The following is an 11,391-nucleotide window of genomic DNA, read 5'->3' as shown; positions in this document are numbered from 1 at the left end:
CATTAACCCAATGTCACCATCCCCCCACGTCACCTTGTCACCTCCTGATGCCACCATCTACCCAATGTCCCCAAGGCCACCATCAACCTGATGCCACCATCGCCCCCACGTCACCTTGTCCCCTCCTGGTGCCACCATCTACCCAAGGCCACCCACAACCCGATGCCACCATCGCCCCACGTCACCTTGTCCCCTCCTGGTGCCACCATCTACCCGATGTCCTCAGGGGCACCATTAACCCAATGTCACCATCCCCCCACGTCACCTTGTCACCTCCTGATGCCACCATCTACCCAATGTCCCCAAGGCCACCATCAACCTGATGCCACCATCGCCCCCACATCACCTTGTCCCCTCCTGGTGCCACCATCTACCCAAGGCCACCCACAACCCGATGCCACCATCGCCCCACGTCACCTTGTCCCCTCCTGGTGCCACCATCTACCCAATGTCCCCAAGGCCACCATCAACCTGATGCCACCATCGCCCCCACGTCACCTTGTCCCCTCCTGGTGCCACCATCTACCCAAGGCCACCCACAACCCGATGCCACCATCGCCCCACGTCACCTTGTCACCTCCTGGTGCCACCATCTACCCAATGTCCCCAAGGCCACCATCAACCTGATGCCACCATTGCCCTGTCACCTTGTCACCTCCTGGTGCCACCATCAACCTGATGCCACCATCACCCCCACGTCACCTTGTCCTCTCCTGGTGCCACCATCAACCTGATGCCACCATCGCCCCCACGTCACCTTGTCACCTCCTGGTGCCACCATCTACCCAATGTCCCCAAGGCCACCATCAACCTGATGCCACCATCGCCCCCACGTCACCTTGTCCCCTCCTGGTGCCACCATCAACCTGATGCCACCATCGCCCCCACGTCACCTTGTCACCTCCTGGTGCCACCATCTACCCAAGGCCACCATCAACCCGATGTCACCATCACCCCCGCGTCACCTTGTCCCCTCCTGGTGCCACCATCTACCCGATGTCCCCAGGGGCACCATTAACCCAATGTCCCCATCCCCCCACGTCACCTTGTCACCTCCTGATGCCACCATCTACCCAATGTCCCCAAGGCCACCATCAACCTGATGCCACCATCGCCCCCACGTCACCTTGTCCCCTCCTGGTGCCACCATCTACCCAAGGCCACCCACAACCCGATGCCACCATCGCCCCACATCACCTTGTCACCTCCTGGTGCCACCATCTACCCAATGTCCCCAAGGCCACCATCAACCTGATGCCACCATTGCCCTGTCACCTTGTCACCTCCTGGTGCCACCATCAACCTGATGCCACCATCACCCCCACGTCACCTTGTCCCCTCCTGGTGCCACCATCAACCTGATGCCACCATCGCCCCCACGTCACCTTGTCACCTCCTGGTGCCACCATCTACCCAATGTCCCCAAGGCCACCATCAACCTGATGCCACCATCGCCCCATGTCACCTTGTCCACTCCTGGTGCCACCATCTACCCAATGTCCCCAAGGCCACCGTCAACCCCTTGTCCCCTCCTTGTCCCCCCCGTTGCCACCACAGGGCACCCTCCCTCCCCAATAACCAAATTTACCTTTTTTAATATTTTTTTTTATTAATTCCCCTTTTCTTGGATTTTTTTGGGGGGGGTTCACCCCCAAATAAACCTCCTCCTCCCTCACCCCCTCCTCCGCGTGTCACCGGGATGCCGGGGTCCCCCCCTGGGGTTGGGGACACGTGGGGACACCTCAACACGTGCTGGTGGCTCCTACGAAGAGATTTTGGGGGGGGGTCAGGGTGTGTCCAGACCCCATAGGTGCCCCCCACCCGGACCCATGGGTGGCCTGAGGGTGGCAGGGAGGGGACCTTACCGGGACCGACGAGGTGGGACATCTCCGGAGGGGGACGGCGGTGGCTGCGGGTGGGGTCAAAGGGGGTTGGGACACTCCCATGTCCCCAGTGTCCCCCCATGTCCCCATGTTCTCCATGTCACCCATGTCTTCCATGTCCTCCATGTTCTCCATGTTCCCAATGTCCCCAAGTCCTCCATGTCCCCAACGTCCCCCCATGTCCCCAATGTCCTCCATGTGTCCCCACGTCCATACGTCCCCCCAATGTCCCTCCAGGTCCCCCATGTCTGCCCGTGTCCCCATGTCCCCCCACAGCCATATGTCCCCCCATGTCCCCAAGTCCTCCATGGCCCCAATGTCCCCAAGTCCTCCATGACCCCAATGTCCCTCCATGTCCCCATGTTCCCCATGTCACCCATGTCCTCCATGTCCCCCATGTCCCCATGTCCCCATGTTCTCCATGTCCCCAACGTCCCCCCATGTCCCCAATGTCCTCCATGTGTCTCCATGTCCATATGTCCCCCCATGTCCCTCCAGGTCCCCCATGTCCCCCCCATGTCCCCCCACAGCCATATGTCCCCCATGTCCCCATGTCACCCATGTCCTCCATGTTCCCCATGTCACCCATGTCCCCAAGTCCTCCATGTCCCCACGTTCTCCATGTCCCCCCAATGTCCCTCCACATCCCCCCATGTCCCCACGTTCTCCATGTCCCCAATGTCCCCCCGTGTCCCCAATGTCCTCCATGTGTCTCCATGTCCATATGTCCCCCATGTCCCCCTGTGTCCCCATGTCCCCACATTCTCCATGTCCCCCATGTCCCCATGTCCCCCCATGTCCCCCTCTGTCCCCACATCCCCAAGTCCCCCCATGTCCCCAAGTCCCCCATGTCCCCCAAGTCCCCCATGTCCCCCATGTCCTCCATGTTCCCCATGTCCTCCATGTCCCCACGTTCTCCATGTCCCCCCAATGACCCTCCATGTCCCCCATGTCCCCCCGTGTCCCCAAGTCCTCCATGTCCCCCCCATGTCCCCAATGTCCTCCATGTGTCTCCATGTCCATATGTCCCCCCATGTCCCCATGTCCCCACGTTCTCCATGTCCCCCCGATGTCCCCCCAATGTCCCCCATGTCCCCCCGTGTCCCCAAGTCCTCCATGTGTCTCCATGTCCATATGTCCCCCCATGTCCCCATGTCCCCACATTCTCCATGTCCCCCCGATGTCCCCCCGATGTCCCCCCAATGTCCCCCATGTCCCCCCGTGTCCCCAAGTCCTCCATGTGTCTCCAGGTCCATATGTCCCCCCATGTCCCCATGTCCCCACGTTCTCCATGTCCCCCCGATGTCCCCCCAATGTCCCCCATGTCCCCCCGTGTCCCCAAGTCCTCCATGTCCCCCCCATGTCCCCCGTGTCCCCCCCATGTCCCCCCAATGTCCCCTCCTGTCCCACCTGGCTTTGCTCCGGCACTTGCACTTCCCACCTGGCAGGGGACACAAGAGGTGATGGGGGGGGGGTGTGTGTGTGTGTGGGGGGACACATCACCCCCCCCAGGGGACATCTCTGGGGACCCCCCCAAATGACACAGGGACCCCCCCCAAGTGACACAGGGCCCCCCCCAAATGACAGAGTGACCCCCCCCAAGTGACACGGGGACCCCCCCACAAATGACACAGGCCCCCCCCCAGGTGACACAGACACCCCCCCAGGTGACAGAGTGACCCCCCCAAATGACACAGGGCCCCCCCAAATGACACAGGGACCCCCTCAAGTGACAGAGGGACCCCCCCAAGTGACACGGGGACCCCCCCCCAAATGACACAGACACCCCCCAGGTGACACAGACACCCCCCAAATGACACAGGGACCCCCCCAAGTGACAAAGGGATCCCCAAGTGACACAGGGACCCCCCAGGTGACACAGGGACCCCCCCAAATGACACGGGACCCCCCCCAGGTGACACAGACACCCCCCAGGTGACAGAGTGACCCCCCCCAAATGACACAGGGACCCCCCAAGTGACACAGGGACCCCCCCAAATGACACAGACACCCCCCAGGTGACAGAGTGACCCCCCCCAAATGACACAGGGACCCCCAAATGACACAGGGACCCCCCAAATGACACAGGGACCCCCCCAGGTGACACAGGGACCCCCCCCAAATGACACAGGGACCCCCCAGGTGACACAGGGACCCCCCCAAATGACACGGGACCCCCCCCAGGTGACACAGACACCCCCCCAGGTGACAGAGTGACGACCCCCCAAATGACACAGGGACCCCCCCCAAATGACACAGGGACCCCCCAGGTGACACAGGGACCCCCCCCAGGTGACACAGGGACCCCCCAGGTGACAGAGGGACCCCCCCCAAATGACACAGGGACCCCCCAAATGACACAGGGACCCCCCCCAAATGACACAGGGACCCCCCCCAGGTGACACAGGGACCCCCCAGGTGACAGAGTGACCCCCCCCAAATGACACAGGGACCCCCCAGGTGACAGAGGGACCCCCCCCAAATGACACAGACACCCCCCAGGTGACAGAGTGACCCCCCCCAAATGACACGGCCCCCCCCAGGTGACACAGACACCCCCCAGGTGACAGAGGGACCCCCCCCAAATGACACAGACACCCCCCCAGGTGACACAGGGACCCCCCAGGTGACAGAGTGACCCCCCCCAAATGACACAGACACCCCCCAGGTGACAGAGGGACCCCCCCCAAATGACACAGACACCCCCCAGGTGACAGAGTGACCCCCCCCAAATGACACGGCCCCCCCCAGGTGACACAGACACCCCCCAGGTGACAGAGGGACCCCCCCCAAATGACACAGGGACCCCCCAGGTGACACAGGGACCCCCCCAGGTGACAGAGGGACCCCCCCCAAATGACACAGGGACCCCCCAGGTGACAGAGGGACCCCCCCCAAATGACACAGGGACCCCCCAAATGACACAGGGACCCCCCCAGGTGACAGAGGGACCCCCCCCAAATGACACAGGGACCCCCCAGGTGACAGAGTGACCCCCCCCAAATGACACAGGGACCCCCCAAATGACACAGGGACCCCCCCAGGTGACAGAGGGACCCCCCCCAAATGACACAGGGACCCCCCAGGTGACACAGGGACCCCCCCAGGTGACAGAGGGACCCCCCCCAAATGACACAGGGACCCCCCAGGTGACAGAGGGACCCCCCCCAAATGACACAGGGACCCCCCAAATGACACAGGGACCCCCCCAGGTGACAGAGGGACCCCCCCAGGTGACACAGACACCCCCCAGGTGACAGAGTGACCCCCCCCAAATGACACGGCCCCCCCCGGTGACACTCACTGAGGAGGACGATGACGCCGATGACACAGAGGACGGCGGCCACCGACAGCCCCGCCACGCGCAGGCGGTGCCAGTCTGGGGGGGGGACACGACACACACGGTGGGGGCATCGCTGTCACCCCCCCGGGGGGCACCCCCCACCCCACCTTGGGGACACCCCTGCCCCCCCCTTGGGGACAACCCTGTCACCCCCCCAGGGACACCCCTGTCCCCCCCCTTGGGGACAACCGTGTCCCCCCCCTTGGGGACAACCCTGTCACCATTTTGGGGACACCCCTGTCCCCCCCCCCTTGGGGACAACCCTGTCACCCCCCCAGGGACACCCCTGTCCCCCCCCCTTGGGGACAATTGTGTCACACTTTTGGGGACACCCCTGTCCCCCCCCCTTGGGGACAACCCTGTCACCATTTTGGGGACACCCCTGTCCCCCCCCCCTTGGGGACAACTCTGTCACCCCCCCAGGGACACCCCTGCCCCCCCCCCTTGGGGACAACCCTGTCACCCCCCCAGGGACACCCCTGTCCCCCCCCTTGGGGACAATTGTGTCACACTTTTGGGGACACCCCTGTCCCCCCCCCTTGGGGACAACCCTGTCACCCCCCCAGGGACACCCCTGTCCCCCCCTTGGGGACACCCCTGTCACCCCCCCCAGGGACACCCCTGTCCCCCCCCTTGGGGACAACTGTCCCCCCCCCAGGGACAACCCTGTCACCCTTTTGGGGACACCCCTGTGTCACCCCCCCCCCCCTTGGGGACACCCCTTTTGGGGACACCCCCATCACCCGCATCCCACTCACCATACTGGAAGGGACTGGTGGCATCTGGTGGGGAGGGGGAGGAGTCAGAGGACACCTGGGTGTCGTCCCCCCCCCGGGACACACCCACCCCCCCCAGTATGGCCCCCCCTGTATCCCAGTATCGCCCCCTTCCATTCCCAGTGTGACCTCCTGCTACTCCCAGTACACCCCCTCACTCCCAGTATGAATAGCTCTCATTCCCAGTGTGGCTCCTCCCCACACCCAGTATGGCCCCCCCCTCCCAGTATGGCCCCCCCTCTCCCAGTATGGCCCCCCCTCTCCCAGTATGGCCTCCCGCTCCCAGTATGGCCCTCCCGCTCCCAGTATGGCCCCCCCTCTCCCAGTATGGCCTCCCTGCTCCCAGTATGGCCTCCCTGCTCCCAGTATGGCCTCCCTGCTCCCAGTATGGCCCCCCCTCTCCCAGTATGGCCTCCCTGCTCCCAGTATGGCCTCCCTGCTCCCAGTATGGCCCTCCCGCTCCCAGTATGGCCTCCCTGCTCCCAGTATGGCCCTCCCGCTCCCAGTATGGCCTCCCTGCTCCCAGTATGGCCCTCCCGCTCCCAGTATGGCCTCCCTGCTCCCAGTATGGCCCTCCCACTCCCAGTATGGCCTCCCTGCTCCCAGTATGGCCCCCCTCTCCCAGTATGGCCCTCCCTGCTCCCAGTATGGCCCCCCCTCTCCCAGTATGGCCCCCCGCTCCCAGTATGGCCCTCCCGCTCCCAGTATGGCCTCCCTGCTCCCACTATGGCCCCCCCTCTCCCACTATGGCCCCCCCTCTCCCACTATGGCCCTCCCACTCCCAGTATGGCCTCCCTGCTCCCAGTATGGCCTCCCCGCTCCCAGTATGGCCCCCCTCTCCCAGTATGGCCCCCCCTCTCCCACTATGGCCCTCCCGCTCCCAGTATGGCCCCCACCCCCCAGTATGGCCCCCCCACCCAGTAGGAGCCCTCCATTCCAGTCCAACTCCCTCCCATTCCCAGTACGGGCCTTCCCCCCTCCCAGTTTGTCCCAGTTTGTCCCAGTCGCTCACCGGGATTGAGAGGGTTCCCTCTCGCCAGGGAGAAAACTGGGGGGGAGAGCAAAAACCAGTTGGGGAGACTCAGCTGACCCAGTGCTCCCCAGTTCCTCCCAGTTCCCCCAGTTCTGCCCCGGTAACCTCCAGTTCCCACCCAGTTCCCCTAATTCCCCCCCAATTCCTTCCCAGTTCCCCCCAGTTCCCTCCCAGTTTCCCCTTAAATTAACCTCAGTTTCCCACAGTTCCCTCCCAGTTTTCCCAGTTCTGCCCAGTTCTGCCTCGCAGTTCTCTCCAAGTTGCCCCCAGTTCCCTCCCAGTTTTCCCCAGTTCCCCCCAATTACCCCCAATTCCCTCCCAGTTCCCACAGTTCCCCCCAGTTCCCTCCCAGTTCCCCCCAATTCCCCTCCCAGTTCCTTCCCAACTCCCGCAGTTCCTTCCCAGTTCCCCCACTTCCCTCCCAGTTCCCCCCAGTTACCTCCCAGCTCCTGCAATTCCCTCCCAGTTCCCTCGCAGCTCCCCCAGTTCCCTCCCAGTTCCCCCCAATTACACCTGGTTCCCTCCCAATTCCCTCCCACTTACCCCAGTTCCCCCCAGTTCCCTCTCAGGTCCCGCAATTCCCTCCCAGTTCCCTCCAGTTACCCCCCCCAGTTCCCTCCCAGCTCCCCCCAATTCCCCCTCGTTCCCTCCTAGTTCCCCCAATTCCCCCCATTTACCCCCAGTTCCTTCCCAGTCTCCTCCCAGTTCCCTCCAAGTCCCCCCAGTTCTCTCCTAGTTCCCCCCAATTCCCCCCAGTTCCCTCCCAGTTCCCCCCAGTTCTCCCCAATTCCCTCGCAGTTCTCCTCCATCACCCCCCCAGTTCCTTCCCAGTCCCCCCCAGTTCCCTCCTAGTTCCCCCCAATTCCCTCCCAGTTACCCTCCATTACCCCCCCAGTTCCTTCCCAGTTCCCCCCAATTTCCCCCAGTTCCTTCCCAGTCCCCCCCAGTTCCCCCCAAGTCCGCCCAGTTCTCTCCTAGTTCCCCCCAATCCTCCCAGTTCCCCTCCATTACCCTCCAGCTCCCTCCCAGTCCCCACCAATCCCCCCAATTCCCTCCCAGTTCCCCTCCATTACCCCCTCAGTTCCCTCCCAGTCCCCCCCAACTCCCCCCAGTTCCCTCCTAGTTCCCCCAGTTCCCTCCCAGTTCCCCTTCATTACCCCCCAGCTCCCTCCTAGTTCCCCCCAATTCCCCCCAGTTTCCCCCAGTTCCTTCCCAGTTCCCCTCCATTACCCCCCAGTTCCTTCCCAGTCCCCACCAATTCCCCCCAATTCCCTCCCAGTTCCCCTCCATTACCCCCAGCTCCCTCCCATTTCCCCCCCAATTCCCCCCAGTTCCCTCCCAGTTCCCCTCCATTACCCCCAGCTCCCTCTCAGTCCCCCCCAATTCCCCCCAGTTCCCTCCCAGTCCCCCCCAGTTCCCCTCCATTACCCCCCAGCTCCCTCCTAGTTCCCCCCAATTCCCCCAGTTCCCTCCCAGTCCCCTCCCATTTCCTCCCCAATTCCCCCCAGTTCCCTCCCATTCCCCCCAATTCCCTCCCATTTCCCCCCCATTCCCCCCAATTCCCTCCCATTTCCCCCCCAATTCCCCCCAGTCCCTCCCAGTCCCCCCCAATTTCCCCCAGTTCCCTCCCAGTCCCCCCCAATTCCCCCCAGTTCCCTCCCAGTCCCCCCAGTTCCCTCCTAGTTCCCCCCAATTCCCCCCAGTTCCCTCCTAGTTCCCCCAGTTCCCCGCAATTCCCTCCCATTTCCCCCCCAGTTTCCCCCAGTTCCCTCCCAGTTCCCCTCCATTACCCCCCAGCTCCCTCCCAGTTCCCTCCAGTTACCCCCAGTTCCCTCCCAGTCCCCCCCAATTTCCCCCAGTTCCCTCCCAGTCCCCCCCAATTCCCCCCAGTTCCCTCCTAGTTCCCCCAGTTCCCCGCAATTCCCTCCCATTTCCCCCCCAGTTTCCCCCAGTTCCCTCCCAGTTCCCCTCCATTACCCCCCAGCTCCCTCCCAGTTCCCTCCAGTTACCCCCAGTTCCCTCCCAGTCCCCCCCAATTTCCCCCAGTTCCCTCCCAGTCCCCCCCAATTCCCCCCAGTTCCCTCCTAGTTCCCCCAGTTCCCCGCAATTCCCTCCCATTCCCCCCCCAGTTTCCCCCAGTTCCCTCCCAGTTCCCCTCCATTACCCCCCAGCTCCCTCCCAGTTCCCTCCAGTTACCCCCAGTCCCTCCCAGTCCCCCCCAATTTCCCCCAGTTCCCTCCTAGTTCCCCCAGTTCCCCGCAATTCCCTCCCATTTCCCCCCCAGTTTCCCCCAGTTCCCTCCCAGTTCCCCTCCATTACCCCCCAGCTCCCTCCCAGTTCCCTCCAGTTACCCCCAGTTCCCTCCCAGTCCCCCCCAATTTCCCCCAGTTCCCTCCCAGTCCCCCCGAATTTCCCCCAGTTCCCTCCTAGTTCCCCCCAGTTCCCCGCAATTCCCTCCCATTCCCCCCCCAGTTTCCCCCAGTTCCCTCCCAGTTCCCCTCCATTACCCCCCAGCTCCCTCCCAGTTCCCTCCAGTTCCCTCCCAGTCCCCCCCAATTTCCCCCAGTTCCCTCCCAGTCCCCCCCAATTCCCCCCAGTTCCCTCCTAGTTCCCCCAGTTCCCCGCAATTCCCTCCCATTCCCCCCCCAGTTTCCCCCAGTTCCCTCCCAGTTCCCCTCCATTACCCCCCAGCTCCCTCCCAGTTCCCTCCAGTTACCCCCAGTTCCCTCCCAGTCCCCCCCAATTTCCCCCAGTTCCCTCCCAGTCCCCCCCAATTCCCCCCAGTTCCCTCCTAGTTCCCCCAGTTCCCCGCAATTCCCTCCCATTCCCCCCCCAGTTTCCCCCAGTTCCCTCCCAGTTCCCCTCCATTACCCCCCAGCTCCCTCCCAGTTCCCTCCAGTTACCCCCAGTTCCCTCCCAGTCCCCCCCAATTTCCCCCAGTTCCCTCCCAGTCCCCCCCAATTCCCCCCAGTTCCCTCCTAGTTCCCCCAGTTCCCCGCAATTCCCTCCCATTCCCCCCCCAGTTTCCCCCAGTTCCCTCCCAGTTCCCCTCCATTACCCCCCAGCTCCCTCCCAGTTCCCTCCAGTTACCCCCAGTTCCCTCCCAGTCCCCCCCAATTTCCCCCAGTCCCCTCCTAGTTCCCCCCAGTCCCCCCCAATTCCCTCCCATTTCCCCCCCAATTCCCCCCAGTCCCTCCCAGTCCCCCCCAATTTCCCCCAGTCCCTCCCAATTCCTCCCAGTCCCCCTCCCCCAGTTCCTCCCAGTACCTGCCAGCACCACCACAACCCTCAGTGTGTCCCACGCCATCTTGTGACCTTTGACCCCTGGGGGGGGGGGGCATTCCTGAGGACCCCCAGACATCCGGGGGGGGGGGTAGGGTGGGTCCCAGTTCCCTCCCAGTTCCCTCCCAGTAAACCCAGTGCGGGGTGGGGAGGAGGGGAGGGTGAGTCACGGCGGATTCCTGAGTGGGGCGTTACTGGGAGAACCCGGATACTGGGATCCCTTTTTGGGGGGGGGTCTTGGGCACCCAGTGACACCCTGGGGGGGGGGGACATGGGTGCCCTGGTCACGTGGGTCCCTTTTTTTGGGGGGGGACACACACCCCCCCCCCCGGAAAATTGGGTGCCCGCTACTCAATTCGAGGGTCTTTCCTTCGCAAGGAGGGACCCCGGTGGGTGGGAGGGACCCCGGTGGGTGGGGCACCCCCCCAGGACCCCCCCCCCCACCCATGGGACCCCCCCCCCCCCAAAAAAAGGGACCCCCCCCCACCCATGGGACCCCCCTGTCCTGGGTGTCCCCACTCACCTTCCCAGGGAAAAACAGGGGAAGAACGCACCTAGGAGGGGGCGGGGCTACACCGGGGGGGCGGGGCTACACCGGGGGCGGGGCTACACCTGAGGGTGGGGCAAGAGTCACACCCACCCCACCCTGATTTAATGGGGGGGGGGGGTGCATGAGGTGCTGTCAGCCGTCCCCTCGCCTGGGTGCCCCCACCCGGACCCTTGGGTGCCCCCCCAGACCCCTTGACCCCCCCCCAAATTTATGAGTCCCCCCATGGACCCCTTGACCCCCCACCCAGGTTTTTGGGTGCCCCCATGGACCCCCTGACCCCCCCCCAAATTTTTGAGTCCCCCCCCAGACCCCTTGATCCCCCCACCCAGATCCTTGGGTGCCCCCATGGACCCCTTGACCCCCCCCCCAAATTTATGAGTCCCCCCATGGACCCCTTGACCCCCCACCCAGGTTTTTGGGTGCCCCCATGGACCCCCTGACCCCCCCCCAAATTTTTGAGTCCCCCCACAGACCCCTTGACCCCCCCACCCAGGTCCTGGGTCCCCCCACGGACCCCTTGACCC

At 64.1% G+C, this 11,391-nt stretch overlaps 1 protein-coding gene and 1 long non-coding RNA gene across 2 annotated transcripts; both read right to left on the bottom strand.

The window, feature by feature from the left end:
- Positions 1-35: 35 nt before the first annotated feature.
- Positions 36-537, bottom strand: LOC138683205 (uncharacterized). Its single transcript, XR_011322861.1, has 3 exons — positions 418-537; positions 274-346; positions 36-122 (listed from the first exon to the last, which is right to left on the bottom strand). It is a non-coding gene; the product is annotated as an uncharacterized lncRNA (long non-coding RNA).
- A 40-nt stretch (positions 538-577) lies between these two features.
- Positions 578-10,894, bottom strand: LOC138683204 (FXYD domain-containing ion transport regulator 3-like). The gene is made up of 11 exons (XM_069774738.1): positions 10,841-10,894; positions 10,303-10,359; positions 7,015-7,050; positions 5,985-6,008; positions 5,188-5,262; positions 3,294-3,324; positions 1,866-1,909; positions 1,466-1,762; positions 1,074-1,126; positions 731-866; positions 578-623 (listed from the first exon to the last, which is right to left on the bottom strand). Exons 2-8 carry the CDS (start codon positions 10,340-10,342, stop codon positions 1,743-1,745), a joined length of 270 nt encoding a protein of 89 aa, XP_069630839.1. The 5' UTR covers positions 10,343-10,359; positions 10,841-10,894; the 3' UTR covers positions 578-623; positions 731-866; positions 1,074-1,126; positions 1,466-1,742.
- Between the last annotated feature and the right edge of the window lie 497 nt (positions 10,895-11,391).

The sequence above is a fragment of the Haliaeetus albicilla genome, chromosome 31, assembly GCF_947461875.1.
Source record: "Haliaeetus albicilla chromosome 31, bHalAlb1.1, whole genome shotgun sequence".
Taxonomy (NCBI): Eukaryota; Metazoa; Chordata; class Aves; order Accipitriformes; family Accipitridae; genus Haliaeetus; species Haliaeetus albicilla.
This window is presented reverse-complemented; position numbering and strand designations above follow the sequence as displayed.

Coding starts and splice junctions, on each gene's coding strand:
- LOC138683204 (XM_069774738.1), bottom strand. CDS start 10,342: ATGGCGTGGGACACACTGAGGGTTGTGGTGGTGCTGGCAG. Junction 6,009..7,014: donor AGGGAACCCTCTCAATCCCG/GTGAGCGACTGG, acceptor CCTCCCCACCAG/ATGCCACCAGTCCCTTCCAG. Junction 3,325..5,187: donor CGGCGTCATCGTCCTCCTCA/GTGAGTGTCACC, acceptor GTCCCCTGCCAG/GTGGGAAGTGCAAGTGCCGG.